General features: G+C 36.3%; 1 protein-coding gene across 2 annotated transcripts in view; it reads right to left on the bottom strand.

The window, feature by feature from the left end:
- LOC150100599 (scm-like with four MBT domains protein 2) overlaps positions 1–19,542 on the bottom strand; it is a 226,997-nt gene that overhangs the window by 23,808 nt on the left and 183,647 nt on the right. For both annotated transcript variants that reach the window (XM_090401434.1, XM_090401435.1), the window contains 2 exons: positions 17,901–18,144; positions 13,715–13,890 (listed from right to left, as the gene is read on the bottom strand). In XM_090401434.1, the coding sequence (XP_090257560.1) occupies positions 13,715–13,890; positions 17,901–18,144 (420 nt within the window). The remainder of the gene's footprint in view (positions 1–13,714; positions 13,891–17,900; positions 18,145–19,542) is intronic.

Here is a 19,542-nt window from a genome sequence, read left to right as displayed (position 1 = left end):
ACATGATATTGCCATTGATGCCATCTGTTCACGCCTTTTTATTGCTGACCTTCATACCATATCTATTACAACAGTTATTCAATTTAGTCAGGGAATCTGGCAGACTTGTAACGGATTTATTTAGAAGTATAACATCATCCGCATAAAGCAGAGCTGACATTAACATCTCCAATTTTGATATCATGTTTAATACCATTTCCTTCATAATCCATATAGATAATGAATAACAGAGGGGATAATGTACATCCTTGTCTCACACAAGATTTAACATTAAACCATTTTCCTCTGCTTCCTTCAATTCTAACTGTTGACTTACAACTCAAATAATAATAATGCCGGCCTGGCTGGCCGAGTGGTTAAAGTGTCCGCTCTCCAGCTAAAAGGCTGGGGGTTCGAATCCCGCTGTGGGCATTGATATTTGTAATTGTGTGAAAATACTAGTGGTGGTAGGCTGCAGTAGATGCGTTGGTGTAGGTGATGGAGCTAGTTGTGGTTGGTGGAGATGGAGAGTACCATTCCTCGATGAGTCGTTGAACTCCCTGGAGATGTTATATAATAATAATAATAAAGACTAAGTACTGCTTGATATAATGCCCCATTGACACCATATAACTGTAGCATATTGAATAGCTTCTCTCTTGGCGGCACCTTGTCATATGCCTTTTCCAGATAGACAAAACTTAAATACAGATCTTTGTTATATTCCCATGATTTTTCAACTATTCGTCATAAAGTGAAGATCTGATCCTGACAGCCTCTATTTGGCCTGAATCCAGCTTGTTCTTCACCAAGCTTTTCTTCCACAATTCTTCTCAATTGTTTCTCAAGTATACTTGCATAAATCTTACCAGGAACACTCAGTAGGGAAATACCTCTGCAATTCTCACATTCAGTTTTATTTCCCTATTTATATATGGGTACTATGAGAGCTCTACTCCAATCATCGGGAATTCATCCCTCTGTCCAGGCCTTCTGAACTATGAAGTGCAGTCACTGTAAGACTTTTATAATACCATACTTCAGCATTTCTGGTTGAATATCATCTACTCCTGCTGTAAAATTTATGTTTATATCGTTAATACTTGTTGTTATTAATTACTTTACCTAATTCTTGCTCGGCTGCACCTTTGTCAGATTCGCTGTTGTTTCCTTCGTGACATCGTTTTAATACTCTCTTATGTGAATTTTATATCTCTGAGGTTTTTTAACATGCTATGTCTTTTTATTCTTAAGTTACTTACTACAAATTCAGTTTACGTTAATTTCTATGCAGTCTCATAGCTCAGTCTAGGCCATAAATCAATCCAATCGGTAGTGCAAGTGTATCAGCACATCAAGGGTCTGCCGTGGCTTAACGCCAATTGCTTTGTTCTGACTAGTGCTAATTCCCTTTCAGACTTAGAGAAATTTATTTTTTAGCTGTGTCACTCTATGTCTTAGATAGTTGAACAATGCAATATCAAGGAATTAGTTTCCAGCTTAGCACACTATAATGTTTTTCTTAACCGAAACAATTAATTACTTAGATCATCTAAACTATCAAGATTTGGTTTGAAGTCGCAGCCTTCTTTACTTTTATTCCCTCCCCGCCTTGGTTCTACTTTTATGAGCGGTTCAATAGGAAGAAAATCAGGCAAGTCAATAAATTAACGTAACAAAAAAAAAAAACACTTAATCATCAATTTCATGAAAGAATATAGATATGAATCATTTCGAGCATATTATTATATCAATACTAAAGCTCTAGAGTACTCAGTTAATTACTTTAAATTTTTACACATTTTCTAAGACATTAGTTAAGGATTATAGTTCAATTACAAGGCAATCTTATACTCCGCTAACAGCATATCTGGGAGAGATCTGAACTTGACATGGTGAAAATATCTCTAAAGCAATTCTACACAGCTCTTCAGTTTAAAGCTTAAACTTTCTCTAATTTCTTGAATGTGAACACTAAAGTCCTTTCACTATTCAGTCTTAGCAATTTGAAAGTCCATCACACTAGTAACACATGATTCTCTCAGTACAGTCATAAAGCATATCAAAAATTCTACTTTACCCAGGCATAAAGAGATACTTGGCCTTCTATACGTGCGTCCAAGCAGCACATCCTTGGTCTCATCCTAATTCTTATGAGACCTCATCTACATGAATCTGCAATGGTCTCGAGTAGGGCACATCTTCATGGAAGCGGCAGTGTAGGTTCACCGCTCTCAGGTCAATCTGCTCAGCATGGCATTCTATTCTCTGATGGGTTCCTTGCTGGATTGGGAACTTTGCTCTGCTTGGCTACAGGTTGACTCTCAAACTCCCCTGGACACATCTACGTGGCCTTCTGACCACCTGACTTTGTTGACTACTCCGTTGAAGAAAAGGACCAAGAGAGCTCTCTAGGTGCCACAACCGATTTTATATTGTGCGCCCTATGTTTTTCTTCCTACGTCACTGCTTTTCCTTCACTGTGCATAGCACTTACTTCTCCCTTGCAACTAGCGTCATACCATACTCTGGTGTGCTTCCTGGAGAAACTCGCATGCTACTCTGCCTTGCTAATATGTTTTGCTTCAGGCCATTTCCTTTTATAAATCGATTACTTTGTTCTCTCTCTCATACACAATTATTTATACAAAGCACACAGGTATTACATTAGGAGATTTACAAGAATTATCTACAATTAAATGACTCGAAACAGTAAGTACAAAGAAAAAGGAATTATGTTGGTAAGTTAACATCATCTTATTTATTCTGATAAACCAATATAGACTCTGGGAATGATATTTCATGTTACCTTCTAAATGAAAGGCTTATAGGTTCAATCTTCTTTCATTCAGAATTTAACACTGCTGCCTTTCCACATTTCAAGCTTCGATAGCTTTTTCTACTTCAAGTATGGATATGTATTCCTGACTGTATGCCTGTTGAGCGTTTTGTTACCACTGTGCTATCACTGCTTGTTTCATTTAGCAATTTCTCGAAGTAATTACTCCATACTTAAAGGATATCTTTTTCTCCCGTTTTCATGTCCTTTATCATCTCTAACTTCTTTAACAGCACTCTTTCCTCCATTTTAAGCTTCCTCAACAATCTCCAAAATATCTTGCCACCTTCTTGATATTTATTTTCTATGTTCTTGCCAAAGTCCTCCCATTACTTTTGTTTAGCCAGTTTTACACGCAATGTTCAGCTTTCTTACATTTGTCTTCTCTAAGAGCACAAGCAGACTTATCTGCCAGAAACTTTGATATGCTTTCTTCTTTTCTTTCACTGCCTCTTTAACTTCCTGTGTCCACCACGGAGTTCTGATTTTTCTATCCTTGCAGACAACCTCACAACATGCCTCTCTGGATGAATCAATCAGGGTTTTCTTCGAGGCTTGCCACTGAATCTCCAAGGTTTGGTTCGTGTTCTCAAACTCTTTCATTATTTCTTCAATAATCTTTGTGTATTTCAGTCTACAGTTCACATCTGAGAGCTGCTCAACTTTTATTCGCTTTAAAACTTTCTTACATGTTCTTCTTTTCAACATGAAATTCAATTTTATCCTATTTAAGACTAAATGGTGATCACTTCCAATTTCAAATCCTCTCTACACTTTGGTCTCCTGCACCAGGAAGAAAACATCACTATGAACAATAACATAGTCAATAAGACTTTTCTTATACCTTGCCTGCCTCTTCTCTCCATGTCAATTTGTGCACATTTTTATGTTGGAACATGATGTTAGTAATAACCAGTCCATGTCTTGAGCAGAAATACAAGTATATTATAATTAGCTTTGCTCTTTTCTCCAAATTTTCCCAAAATATTTTTGTATGTCTGCCAATCATTTCCTACTCTGTTATTTAGATCCACAACAAGGACCACTTTTTTCCTTTTTCATTGTGTCAGATGCTTTCTCTAAAGCCTGAAAAAATTCCTCCACTTCTACTTAGTAGAACCTTCTGTGGAACCATAGGCACAAATAAGTCTCATTGTCCAATTTCCCATTCTCATATTTGCCCACATCACTCTACTTGAGACTGCCTGCCATTCAAGAAGATTAGCCTCGTATTTAGTGTTGAATACTATGGCTACTCATTCTTTTCTTTGATTGTAATTGCCTGAATATAACATTTTATATTTATTGCTCAGAAAGGTCTCACCACCTTTGTCTCACAGACAAAGCAATGAAAGCACTGCCAGAGCTGGCAACAGTTTCATTGCCAGTGGAGGCAATGCTTTCCACACATTCACCACTCTCTAAGCAAAAAATCTAGTTCTAACACCCTTGTTAACTACACTCTTACACAATTTTCAGGGATGATCCTCCTTCCATTCTCTCTGTTCCTGCACTGTACAGAAAAAAGTCATGAGTATCAATCCTATAAAATCCCTTTTATAAGTTATTGTTTCTATCATATCTTCTCTCTTATGACTATCAGCTAGTTTTTGGAGCCCACAGCCTTCAATCTATCCTCAGGGGAAACATTCCACAGACTTGCAACAATCTTTGTCACTTATCCCTTGATACTCTCCACCACTTCTTCATCATCGAGGAATCCAGTTGACCAGATCTGTGCATAATAATCCAGATGTAGCCTTATCAATACCTTATAAAATGGAACAATAACTACCCTATCTCTGCTTGTGGGTGTGTTCTTCAACAACCATATACGAGTGCAGCCTGAGAAGTTGTGATAATCACCGTGAAGGAATTGAGGTAGAACCACGTAACTTACATATTATCCTACATATTCCCCACGAAGTTGTTGTTTGTTTTTGATGGTATATGTCAGAACACAGAATTATAAGTAAATAATTATTTATTATTTATATCCAGCATCTTCAGAGGACAAAAACACAGTTTGCCACAGTAGGCGAGACTACAACATGGTGTAACAAAGGGACTAGTTTAAAAAATTGTAGCAACAACACAAAGACTAAAGTCCTAATTAGATGCCCTCTATCTTAAAAAAAAAAAACAGAGAAAGCAGGTACCTAGTTAAAGCAAATTTTAAGTAAATTTATACAGCCATATAGCCATATTTGTTGAGATTCTGAGTATGTTTCAAGGCTTCTGTGCAGTACTTTTGTTTTCTTCCAGTTGATCCTGTGTGCAGGGGTATCCAAAGCATGGTCTGCTAGGCCTGATTTGCCATAGCGATAGTGCCGGATGTATCTTTTATGTTCACTGATGCGGATGTCTACAGTTCTTCCTGTTTGACCGTAGTCAGCTTGATCACACGAGCAGGGTACTTCGCAGACTCCTGGATATGATAAAGAGCAGATGTTGTCCTTGGGTGAACAGATGATAGTTGCTAATTTGACACACGGTCTGAATACAGTGCATAGTTGATGTTTATTGAGAACTTTAGATATATTTTCTGATGTGCCTCTAATATATGGGATGGTGACGGTTTTGTTATAGTTCTCCGTGGTGGATAATGGGTGGGGTTTCTTGGGAGCATTTAGTATTTTGTTTATCTTATGGAGATTATAGCCATTGGCCAAGAAGGTGTGGTATAAGTGAGCCAGTTCAGTAGCAAGAGCATTGTCATTGGAAAAGATTGCTCTCACTCTGTGGGTTAGCGTTTTTAAGATACCATACTGTTGAGAAGGGTGATGGTGTGATTGTTTTGTAAATATCTCCCTGTATGTGTGGGTTTTCTAAAAACTGAGGATGATAAGGAACCATCTGGAAGACGTGTGATTAGTGTATCCGGGAAGGACAGACAGTTATTAGCTTCCAGTTCCATTGTAAAGTGAATTTTTGGGTTTTGGCTATTTAAATGCGTGCTAAGAATGTATCCAATGTGCCTGGGCCATGTGGCAAAATAGCAAGCACATCATCAACATAGCATAGCCAAAGCGTTGGTTTGAGAGTGGCCGTATTGATAGCTAGTTTTTCCAGATGTTCTATGTAGAAGCTAGCTAAGAGAGGGGGGGGGGCATAGCTGTCCCATCTAATTGTTTGTATATTTTACCTTTCCATGTGAAGTATCCTGCATGTATATTGTGAATTTAAATAGTTCAAATATATCAGTGGGAAAGTGTGACTTTAGCAGATTAAGGGTTTCAATCAGTGGTACATTTGTGAATAGTGAGGTGATGCTAAAACTCACCATTAAGTCTGAACTTTTTAAAGGTATGGTGTTCTAAAATACTGTTTAGGTGGGCAGAATTTTTGACAAAGGAGGAAGAATTGTTTGTGAGAGTGGCTAGTAGCTTAGTTAAATGTCTAGCCAGTTTGTATGTGGGACTATTTATACTATCCACAATAGGGCATAAGGGTGTACACCTTGTTTGTGAATTTTTGGTGTTCCATATATCCTGGGTGTTTTAACATGGAAGGGCTTGAGCTTGTTTATTGTTTCTTTAGGCCAGGAAGTGACTTTTTTCAGTAATTTACACACCTTATTCTTTTGTGTGTTGGTGGGACTGCGATTTATAATTTTGTATGTTGACCGGTCTTGTAAAAATGTGTGCATTTTGTTTTCATATTCTGTTGTATCCATCACCATGGCTGCGTTCCCTTTGTCTGTTTTTGTTATGATGATCTGGTTATTATTATTTAACTCTTTTAGAGCAGTGTTTCTCAACGTCTTTTGGATCATGCCCCACCTCAATGTCTCTTATTTTGATGCCCTCCCCCTCTAGCATAATAGTCAGCCAAGTTCTGAAAAAGTATAATATAGATATGTATAAATATGTACATGTACATTTTCTAATTGCCCCATGTTGAGAAACACTTTTTAGAGCAATGATTTCCTTATGTGGGATACGAAGTACCCTGCTCGTGTGATCAAGCTTACTGCAGTCAAACAGGAATAAACTGTGGACATCTGCATCAGTGAACATAAAAGATACATCTGGCACTATCACTATGGCAAGTCAGGCCTAGCAGACCATGCTTTGGATACCCCTGCACACAGGATCAACTGGAAGAAAACAAAAGTACTGCACAGAAGCTTTTACAAGTCAGAGAGATTGTTTTTAGAAGCAATAGACGCCTTGAAACATACTCAGAATCTCAAGAAATACAGCTGTATAAATTTAGCTAAGATTTGGGAGAGAATCATCTTAAGACATAACTAGGTACTGCTTTATCTCTTTTTTTTTTTTTTTAAGATAGAGGGCATCTAATTAGGACTTTAGTCTTTGTGTTGTTGCTACAATTTTTTGAACTAGTCCCTTTGTTACACCATGTTGTAGTCTCGCCTACTGTGACAAACTGTGTTTTTGTGTTCTGAAGATGCCGGTTATAACACCAGCAAAATATCAGCAATAAGTCAATAAATAATTATTTACTTATAATTCTGTGTTTTGATATATACCATCAAAATTGAACACACGTACAACGAACACATAAGCCTTTCTACACGTTTCCCCACAAAGTGTTATACACTTGTTACAATGCTACTGCATCATTTGCAATCCTGGGAGAAAAAAGTCTTCCCCTTGTTGCACAAACCAGTCATTTTTGTTCTAGGTGTTTATATGCTGTTTTGGCCACCTTTGCCATATGCCCTCTAAATTTCAGTTCTCTGTCCACAATCACCTCCAAGTCCCTTACCTCGTTAACTTGTAGTTAAATTTCATTAATATAGTACGAAACATGTGATTTCCTCCATGTGTTGAGGTAAGTGCTGTGAGGACATTATGTTGGAGGTTTAACCTCCCTACCAGCTAAGGTGGATGAAATAGTGAGACCAAATTGCACTTGTTCTCCAGATTTAGCTGGACGTCTATAGACCTATAGACGTCAGCTGGTTGGAACATTAATGCTGTGTGGAGATTGTACTTTTTTAAGGACCTGGCTATTTTTTCTTATGTGCCATGGATATAAGGTATGGTGATGGAATTTCTGAAGTCCTTCTGAAGAGATGGCCAGGGAATGGGGAAGGAACTGATTATTTTTTTAAATTCTGTAATTATGGAGTGGGAGAGTTTGTGAATGTATCTGCCTATATGAGTAGGTTTTCAATATACAGAGAAGGAAAGGTAAACTATTGTTACTTTCCTTTTCCATCGTAAACTGGATTCTTAGATGTAGGCTGTTGAGGCAAATGAAGAAGGGATCTAATGTGTCTGGGTCATGACACCAAATAGAAAACAAACATCATCTACATTTCTTAGCCAGATAGACGGTTTGAGAGGGGTTGTGTCTATGGCTTGTTTTTCAAAATTTTGCAAATAAAATTTGGCAAGAAGTTGGGGGGGGGAACCCATAGCAGTTCACTCTATCTGTTTGTAGATTTTGTTCTTCCAAGAAAAATAACCAGAATTGATGGTAAAGGAAAAGAGCTCTAAGATGACAGAGGGAAAAACGTTTTTTAAGAGTGTTAAGGTGTCATTTAAGGGAATACTGGTACAATGAGGAATACCAACATTCCCTTAAATGACACTCTTAAAAAATGTTTTTCCTTCTGATATCTTAGAGCTCTTTTTCTTTGCCATCAATTCTGGTTATTTTCCTTGGAAGAAAAAAATCTACAAACAGATAGAGGGAACCGATATGAGCACCCCCCCCTCCCCACACCAATTTTTATATGGAAAATTTTGAAAAACAAGCCACAGACTCAGTCCCTCTCAAAATGTCTACTTGCTAAGGTATGTAGATGATGTGTTTTCTATTTGGCCTCATGGCCTAGACACATTAGACTCCTTCCTCATTCGCCTCAATAGTCAACATCCAAGAATCCAGTTTATGATAGAAAAGGAAAATAACAATAGTTTACCCTTCCTAGACACCTTAGTAACACGCCTTCCTAATGGTACCCTTTCCTTCTCTGTAGAAAATCTACTCACATAGGCAGATACATTCACAAGCTTCCCTCTCAACAATATGGCATTATTAAAACTCTAACCAATAGAGTCCACAAGCTTTGTTCCAGTGAAATCTCTCTTTCAACAGAACTCAACCATATACACAACACCTTCCTTTCCAATGGCTACAGCGATTACAGAATGAAAAAATAATCAGTTCCTCCCCCATTCCCCAGCCATCTCTTCAAAAGGACTTCAGAAATGCCAACACCATATCCTACACCCATGGCATATCAGAAAAATAGCCAAGTCCTAAAAGTACAATCTCCACACAGTGTTTAAGCCCTACCATAAACTTACTACCCTTATCCGTTCCACCAAAGTTCAGCTCCCTTCTCTCTCAGTGCCTGGAGTATACAGAGTACCCTGTTCCTGCAAAGATGGCTTACTCCCTGTCTGTCTGAAGTAAGCCATCTTTGCAGGAACAGGGTACTCTGTATACTCCGGGCACCGAGAGAGAAGAACACAAATCATATGTCCGCAATTACAACTATGGTCAATCTGGCCTTGCAAACCATGTTTTGAATACAACCCACAGGATCTCCTGAAGAAAAATCCACTATGTTTCACCGCAGTAAATTCAAAAAAAAAAAGAAAGACCGTTTTTATAATTGTAGTGGCACTCAAAAATCAACCAAATTTAAATAAATACAGTTGAATAAAACTTCCCAAAATTTTGGAAACTTTAATTATCAGAGATCCCACTACATCCTAGGTCGCCTACAAACACCCATAGAGGGTGTACCATAAATAGGACTTTCTAGGTGGTGCCTAGAAAGTAATCCCTGAAGATGTCTCAGTGACTGAGATGAAATAGTGGAAGCATTAAAATTGTCCCATAATACAAAGCACACATGCACCTGAAAGGATGTGTGCTTTGTATTATGGGATACCAAGGCAATTAAATGAGAAGTCATTAGCTTTTAAGTATAAGTAGCCTAGTCATGATGATACTTCATGCACAAACTTTGTTTATACTCACATAAGGATTAAACAAGAATACAGTTTCTTGGCATCTTTAATTTAATGCATAACCAAGTGGAAAAACTTTCAATAATAAACAACTATGGCCTCCATTTTCATTCTTGTCAAGATAATGTCCTAAGGGTTCTATTCTTTATGTCAAAAGTTTATCAGAAAGGCTAATTCAGTCTTGTGCAAAATAAATCTCATGCTGCCTCCTGTCCTGATCACAAGCTAGTGATGCTTTTTATGGTTTCCCAAAAATTGACTTCTACGTCTATCCTATCCAGGAGTATGTCGCATTCTCTGCTCTTGTGGTCTCTATTATAGGCAGAATGGTAGATCTGCAACAGTATATTTAGAAGAATACCAGAATTGCATTTGTTTTATGAGTCAGAAAAAATCAAGGCTTCCAGACACAGTCATCTTCTTTTTTTTTTTTTTAATAAAAAAAAAAAGACTAAAGTACTACATGAAAGCAACTTTCAACCAACTCTCACCCGAAGCAAACACTGATATAATGATATAACCAACTGTTGAAAAGCCCATTGGTACAATAATGCTATTCAAAAAAAAAAAAAAAAAAAAAAAAAAAAAAAAAAAAAAAAAAATCATCATCATCAAATTCCTGCCATGTACCCTCAAGGGGTGTACAGGATATGCCAGTACTACATGAAAAAATTGCATCATTACTAACTTCCTATCTACAATTTTCCTCCAAATCAGTCTGTTACTTGTCAAGACCCCAACATTATCAGATCTTATATTTCTATCGTCTAAGGCACTTTGAACGGTATCAATCCACCTATATCTTGGTCTACCTCAGAGTCGTTTTCCTGCCAACCTGGCAGAGAACACTTGTTTTGCTAATCTTTCCTCTCCCATTCTATTTAAGTGACCATACCACCTGAGATTAGCTCTGCTAACGCATTCCTGGATGCTGACAATGTCAAGTTCTTTCCTAATATCCTCATTTTTAATATGATATTGCCATTGATGCCATCTGTTCACGCCTCTTAATCTTTCTCAGGACTCTCATATCTGCGGTCTCTAGTCTTTGGTCAAGTGTTTTACTTCTGACCCAGCTCTCAGATCCATAAATTAAGACTGGTTTGAACACTGTCTTGTATACAGCTAATTTAGTGTTACGACTAATTTCTTTCTTATTCCATATGAATTTATTCAATTGACTTCCCACCATACCAGCTATGCTGATTCTGTTGTCTATTTCTATATTTAATTTCCCATCTTCAGTAAAAATCGTGCCTAAGTAGCTGAAATGTTTTACTTGTTCCACAGGTTCTCCATTCACAACATAGTTGACATTTTCAATGATTCTGTCTATTTTCATTGTCTTTGTCTTTTTATTGCTGACTTTCATACCATATCTATTACAACAGCTATTCAATTTAGTCAGAGAATCTTGCTGACTTGTAGTGGATTTATTTAGAAGTATAACATCATCCGCATAAAGCAAAGAACTGACATTAACATCTCCAATTTTGATATCAGGTTTAATACCACATTCCTTCATAATGTGATCCATATAGATAATGAATAACAGAGGGGATAATGTACATCCTTGTCTCACACCAGATTTAACATTAAACCATCTTCCTGTACTTCCTTCAATTCTAACTGCTGACTTACAACTCAAATAAAGACTAAGTATTTCTTGATATAATGCCCCATTGACACCATATAACTGCAGCGTATTGAATAGCTTCTCTCTTGGCACCTTGTCATATGCCTTTTCCAAATCGACAAAACTTAAATACAGATCTTTGTTATATTCCCATGCTTTCTCGACTATTTGTCGTAAAGTGAAGATCTGATCCTGACAGGCTCTATTTGGCCTGAATCCAGCTTGTTCTTCACCAAGCTTTTCTTCCACAATTCTTCTCAACCATGTCTCAAGTATACTTGCATAGATCTTGCCAGGAACACTCAGTAGGGAAATACCTCCGTAATTCTCACATGCAGTTTTATTTCCCTTTTTTATATATGGGTACTATGACAGCTCTACTCCAATCATCGGGAATTCGTCCCTCTGTCCAGGCTTTCTGAACTATGCAGTGCAGCCACTGTAAGACTCTTATACCACCATACTTCAGCATTTCTGGTCGATTATCATCTACTCCTGCTGCCTTTCCACATTTCAAGCATTTGATGGCTTTTTCTACTTCAAGTATGGATATGTATTCCTGACTGCATGCCTGGTCAGTGTTTTTTATCACTGTGCTGTCATCACTGCTTGTTTCATTTAGCAGTTTTTCAAAGTAATTACTCCATACTTCAAGGATATCTTTTTCTCCTGTTTTCATGTCACCTTTATCATCTCTAATTCCTTTTACAGCACTCTTTCCTCCATTCCTAAGCTTCTTCAACAACCTCCAGAATATTTTGCCACCTTCTTGATATTTATTTTCTATATTCTTGCCAAAGTCCTCCCATGACTTTTGTTTAGCTAGTTTTACACACTGTTTAGCTTTCTTACATTTGTCTCTGTATTCTGTAAGAGTAAAAGCTGACTTATTTGCCAGGAACTTTTGATATGCTTTCATCTTTTCCTTCACTGCCTCTTTAACTTCCTGTGTCCACCAGGGAGTTCTGATTTTTTTATCCCTACACACAACCTCACCACATGCCTCTCTGGCAGAATCAATCAATGTTTTCTTCAGAGTTTGCCACTGAATCTCCAAGGTTTGATTCCTGTTCTCAAACTCTTTCATTTTTTTTTCAATAATCTTTCTGTATTTTAGTCTACAGTTCACATCTGAGAGCTGCTCAACTTTTATTCGCTTTAAAACTTTCTTACATGTTATTCTTTTCAATATGAAATTCAATTTTATCCTGCTCAAGACTAAATAGTGATCACTTCCAATTTCAAATCCTCTGTACACTCTGGTGTCCTGCACCAGGGAGAAAACATCACTATCAACAATAACATAGTCAATGAGACTTTTCTTATTCCTAGCCTCTTCTCTCCATGTCAATTTGTGCACATTTTTATGTTGGAACATGATGTTAGTAATAACCAGTCCATGTCCTGAGCAGAAATCCAACAGATATTTGCCATTATTATTAGATTTGCTCTTTTCTCCAAATTTTTCCAAAATATTTTTGTATGTCTCACAATCATTTCCTACTCTGCTATTTAGATCCCCAACAAGGACCAACTTTTCCTTTTTCATTGTGTCAGTTGCTTTTTCTAAAGCTTCAAAAAATTCCTCCACTTCTACCTTAGTAGAACCTTCTGTGGGACCATAAGCACAAATAAGTCTCATTGTCCAGTTCCCCATTCTCATATTTGCCCACATTACTCTACTTGAGACTGAGTGCCATTCAAGAAGATTAGCCTCGTATTTTGTGTTGAATACTATGGCTACTCCTTCTTTTCCTTGATTGTCATTGCCTGAATATAACATTTTGTATTTATTGCTCAGAAAGATCTCACCAGTTTTGGTCTTTTTTGTTTCAGTCACCCCTATTATGTCGATCTGGTACTTATCTAATTCCTCAGCTAGCTCCATTTCTTTGCCATTCAGGCTTCTTACGTTGATAGTACCGATCTTTAACTCTGGTGATGTTGAGTTCGAGTTTGTTTTCAGATAGTAAACTATCCTGTAGTCCCTATGAGTCACTATAGTGCGAGTCAACTGTATTAAAAGAAAGTCATGACATGATTCATCTTAATTTAAATTACAAGGATCATCATCATCATCACCTTTAGTAAGATTATTCCCAGCTTTAGGAAAAGGAAATCTTGCTAAGTACTCCTCATGAAATGTAGTTCCCCCAACCCCCAAATTAATTACTTTTCAGCTCTGACTTTAATGGTATACACACACATCGAGCTCTACTCATACTTGTGACATATGATATCTGTAATGTGATCATAATGCTTTATAGGATTTCATGAAATTGTGTGATAAATGAAACTTACTGTATTTTGTCTTTGTTAATGTATGACACTTTTCAGGACAATCTTCACCAACATGATGAGGTCCAAAGAGATAGGGACAACATTCCAATTTAGTACACGTGTTTTTACAGAAATCTTCCACTTGTTCTCCGTGTCGTACTATTTCAACTACTGCTCTATAGGATTTTCCTTTATATCTGAAATATATTAAGAAATATAATTAAGGTTTTATAGCCTGAAGTGTGACACTGATAAAATTAATAAATTAGTTTTACTACATCAATACTTAAAGAAGAAATCCAAACATCAGAAATGTTATAACACAAATCAAAATTTTGGGTGAAAATCCCATCCATGTTCTGCCTGAATATGGTGATCTGATACCTTAAAATTTTGACATGCCTATATCTTTTCATAATGATTATTTTCCTGAGCATAGATTTTTCATCTCTCCTTATTTCATCCAATATTAACCTCCTGAAATGATATTAAAAAAATCATATATCTCCCTAAACTGAAAACATTACAAGAAAAGAATAATGAATAATAAACTAGGGCTCTGCCCCTCAACTAACATGTTCTGACTACACAAAACAAATGGAATATTACCATCATCAGAGATCCCAAGGAGTCAAGGACTCATTGAGGGAGGCTGTAGATCATCCACAATAGATGTCATACCTTATCTTAAACTAATTCACACTACATACATTCACCACCTTCAACAAATTGTTCCACTCACTCACTGCTATATGTAAAAAAAATCTAATGCTCATGCCTTTCTTAACTGCACACAAACTTAATTTCAACAGATGCCCCTTGTCCTCTCCCTACCTACCATATAAAGAAAAATTTCATCAGCTGGTAACTTATAACATCCTTTCAGAAGTTTACAGACTGCTATCACATCACACTTCTTTCTCCTGTTTACTATCTGATTGAGAGTATGTGTCTGCAGTCCACACACTCCCAATCAGTTCTCATAATCTATAATCCTTACACATATCTTTATTACTCTTCTCTGTACCCTTTCCACAGCTTCTTTATCCCCTTGGAACCCAGGAGACCAATTCTGCACACAGTGGTCCAGGTGCAGTCATATCAATGTCTTGTAAAGAGGGAGAATGGCTTTTTATCCTTACACGCCAACGTTTGTTTCAGCATCCCAATTATTCTCCGAGTTGTATTTGCAACTTTTGCTATGTGACCTTTGAACCTCAAATTCCTGTCCACCATAACTCCAAGATCCCTAGCAACATCAGTTTTGCCAAGAGCAAACCCACCAATAGAAATCTGATCATGCTAAAATGCATGACTTTACACTTACTTACATTGAATCGACAGCCATGATTATTTGCTCACTGTTCCAGGTTATTCAAATTATTCTGCAAATGTTGAATATCAGTAACATCATGCTGCCTATCTTTGCATTGTCAGCCAACAATGGAATATCTCCTCTCAAGTCAATGGTCTGAGGACTGATCCTTGGGTTACACAGCTGGCTTCACACCCACCATATACAACTTGCTGATACCAGTAAATCAGACATCCCACTTATCCAAAAAATCATCAAAAACCTGAAATGTGCAAAGGAAACTGGAGTAGATGAAATATGGCCAGAAATGCTCAAAAACATGGAGGTATATAAAAGTATATTACAGTGGCTGCATTGCATTATTCAGAAGGCCTGATCAGAGGATCAAGTTGCAGATGATTAGAGCAGAGTTCTCATAGTACCCATCTATAAAAAGGAAAATAAAACTGAATGTGAGAATACACATGCATTTCCTTACTGAGTGTTCCTGATAAGATTTATGCAAGTACAGCAATACCTCACATAGTCCGGCTTCGATCAGCCTGGATTCACTATAGTCCGGTTTTAAATCCTAAAAAATTAGTACACAAAATTATTTTTTTTTATACATAAATGTTCAGTTTTTTCCCTTTATACAGTCAAGTCTCTTTTTTGTGCGGTTTTAAAGTTATGCGATACAATATTTCAATTTTTTTGGGGGTTCCCCATTGTATATGTATGTACCTAGACTTGGCGAGAATGTAAACGCAGCATTATGTTCAACGTCCTAATGTGTAAGCTATGTATATTACGAGTAAGCAGTGGACGTTAGTGAACTTTAATGTTGAATTTGTGATAATTAAATTTTAATCCCATTTAAAAAAACTACATAATAAGTGCAAAAAGAAAACGCAAATGTGTCTTCTTTTTGCACTTTTTTATAAGTTCAAAAACTTATTTAAAAAAAAGAACAATACAAATCGCAAGGTATGGCTATGGCTTCTTATTTATCAAAAATAGTGACTAAAACCAGAAGCACTTGAATGGTAAATATGGAGCAGCTATTATTCCATATGGATCGAAGACTTAACTCAAAAGCGAGTTCTGCTTAGTCAAATGGAAATTCAAACCAAAGTATAGTCTTTACAATGACTTGAAGACTATTGATGATATAGAAAACGAAGGTGAGGGAACTAATGAAACTTTTATGGCAAGTCGGGTGGTTTTTTCGTTTTAAGCAACGAACTGGTATTCAAAATGTTCGCATTGTTGGCGAATCTGCCAGTGCAGATAAAGAGGCTGCTTTAAGATATCTGAAGGAATTGAGTGAAATCATACAAAAAGGTGGCTACAAAGATGAACAAATATTTATCATTGATGAAACGGAATTTTTCTGGATAAAGTTGCTGTCATGCACTTTTATAGCAGCCAATGAAAAGTCATGCCCTGGATATAAAATTTCAAAAGACCATCTCACACTGTTATTAGGTGGAAATGCAGCAGGGGATTTCAAATTAAAACCAATGATTGTGTACTATGCAGAAAATCCTAGAACTCTTAAAAATGTATCAAAAAATAATCTCCCAGTGTTGTGGCATTCAAATAAGAAAGCATGGATCACAAGAGTTTTATTTGAAGATTGGTTCACCAACTATTTTTGCCCTACAACAGAACGTTATTGCAGAGAAAAAGGATTAGATTTTTAAGATTCTATTGATCTTAGATAATGCCCCCGGTCCTCCGACTGATCTTTGTGATTTAAATGAAAATTTACAAATAACTTTTCTTCCATCAAATACGACGTCAGTGATCCAACCAATGAATCACGGTGTCATTGCGACATTTAAGGCCTATTATTTGTGCTGCACTTTTTCGCAAGCCATAAAAGCTACAACAGGAGAAAATAAATTCCTACTTTAACGGAATTTTGGAAGAGCTACAACATCCGAAATGTTATCGAATATATAGGCGAAGCATGGCATGAATTAATGGCAAGCAATATGAGAGCAGTATGGAAACATATGTGCAAATGATTTCATTGGTTTTGAAACTCATTTTGCTGAAGTCACTAATAACATAGTAGAAATTGGACAGCAACTTGGTTTCAAAGAGTTAGATTCTGTCAACGTAATTGAGTGCATTGAATCGATCACTAAACTGGATAATGAAACACTTACCATGGATGAACAACGAGCTTATGAAGAGCAGGAGGACAACTTAGACAACAACGACTGTGTTGAAGTGCCTGCACGAGAATTAACAACCGAACAACTATCAAAAATTATTGGAATGGTTGAAACTTTGACAGAGCATATTATGGAAATTGATCTCAATATTGAACATAGCCTTACAACTCACCATATGATAAACAATGCAATTAGTTGCTGCAAAGAAATGTATGAAGAGAAACAAAACAAAGAAGAAAAATGTGCAGACATCGATATTGCAATTTCTAATGAATAAAAAATGAAGTGCAAAAAACGTATTTTTTGTTTAATTATTTTTAATAAAGACATTTGAATTTATTATTCTCGTTTTATTTATTGAAAAACAGGGAGAATATTTTTTTTTGGAACCAATTATCATTTTTTGTATGTATTTAGTTCCTCGATTAGTCTGGTTTCAAACAGTTCTGGGATATTGGTGGAACCGATTACCTGGACTATGCGAGGTATTGCTGTATATTCGAGAAATGGCTAAGAAAACTTGTGGAAAGGAAGTTATATATAATAATAAAGGGCATCCATTAAGGTATCAACATATTTATGGTAGTTTTACTTTGGAAATAGAGATCAAATTCTAAGTAAGGAATGTAAAATTCTTCCCTTAATGATCAAATTTTGACCATACACATTATTAAAACCAATAATATCTATAAATATTTTCTACAATAAAATATTTCCCAATACTCACTTAGCTTTCAAAATTTGTTGCTGCATTTCAGGATTTGGTTTCCCACACAGCTGCAGCTCTTTTAAGACACGACTAGATTTATAAGCAACATTGATTAGTAAAGTTAACACCTCTTTCATTACCAAAGAAACAGGACCTGGTCCAACCTGTCTCGGGAGTTCTGCAAGACGACCTTTGCTGAGAAAGGGACCAGAAAAGCAGCGATGATTGAAGTAGATTTTGGGACACCAAGCTTTCTTACCATCTAAAAATAAAGAAACAAATAAAATAAAATTTTCTGAAAATGTTCTGATGATGGTCAGTAAACCGAAATGGTCCACACCCCGTTAACGCTCTCCCCTGCTTCCCCCCAAAGCACCCTTAAACACAATAATATATATATATATATATATATATATATTTATTTATATATATATTATTAATACAAAACCCGGATTTCCAAATTTATTTTTCCCACGTCAAAACACCCCCCCCCCACGCTCCCTTCCCCCCTCCTCATTATAAACAACCTTCAGCAGGATCATGAAATTGGAAGACATCCTAGTATCAAAACAAGGTATGTACAAAATTTTCCCACCTCTTTTATTCTGCTATAATTGCCACCTATACTCACCCATAATGCCCTAAAATATATATACCCTTTTTTGAGTAATAATAGCCAATGTATTTAAATTAAGGGACACTCCTAAATAAAAACAGGCTATAATAGCCGTAATTATAATAATAAATAAAATAATTCTGGATATATGATCATTGGGCTAAAATGAAAACAGATAATCACAAATATTTCAGAATAGTATACAGATTAAAGGAACAATTGTGAAATTGTTTAAAAACTGAGAAACAAATGGTTAAAATAGAATGAACATCATGTTAATTCTATTAATATAAAATACCAAAAAATAATTACATCTTTAAAATCATCTTTTCCTTCATATTAAGAGAAATAAAATACTATTTTCTAATTCAAAATTTCAGAGATTTTCTTTCAGAAGATATCAAAAACTATATACTTGGTTTAATCCTTTATCCAAGTGTAAGCAAACAAAGTTTACGAGTGAAATTGCTCCCACTGATGAGACCTCAATAAAGGTCAAAACTGATCTGGGTAGTGATCCTTCCCATAACACATAGCATTATGGGATACTAAGGCAAATGATGTGAAGTCATTAGGTTCTATATATACGAGTTGCTCAATCCTGAAAATAGTTCAGGCACAAACTTTGTTTGCTTACACTTGGATAAAGGATTAAACCAAATATATAATTTCTTGGTATCTTTAATCAAGTTATTCATTATTATTATCAGCCCCACTAGGAAACTTGAGTCTATCTAGGTTGGCAATTCTAGCTCTCACCCCCTTCTCGAAGGCATTCATTCTTAACTTCCAAGGATGCCCTCTCATTCTTTCCCCTTCCTCCATAAAATGAAGATAGCATCAATAGTCGAAGAGAGGTCTTATCAAGGGCCTTTGTAAAGAGGAAAAATGACTTCCTCATCTTTACATGTCAAAGGTTCATTTCAGCATTCCAGTCTTCTGAGCAGTATTTGCAATCTTTGCTATATGGCCTTGAACTTCAACTTCCTATCAACTAAAACTCTAAAAACCCTTGTCTGATCTAGCATAATCCCACCAATATAA

This window comes from Typopeltis vanoorti, chromosome 12, assembly GCF_054136105.1.
Source record: "Typopeltis vanoorti isolate ZY-2024b chromosome 12, IOZ_Tvanoo_1.0, whole genome shotgun sequence".
NCBI classification, from domain to species: domain Eukaryota; kingdom Metazoa; phylum Arthropoda; class Arachnida; order Uropygi; family Thelyphonidae; genus Typopeltis; species Typopeltis vanoorti.
The sequence above is the reverse complement of the archived record's forward strand: the minus strand, read 5'-3'. Positions and strand labels throughout refer to the sequence as shown.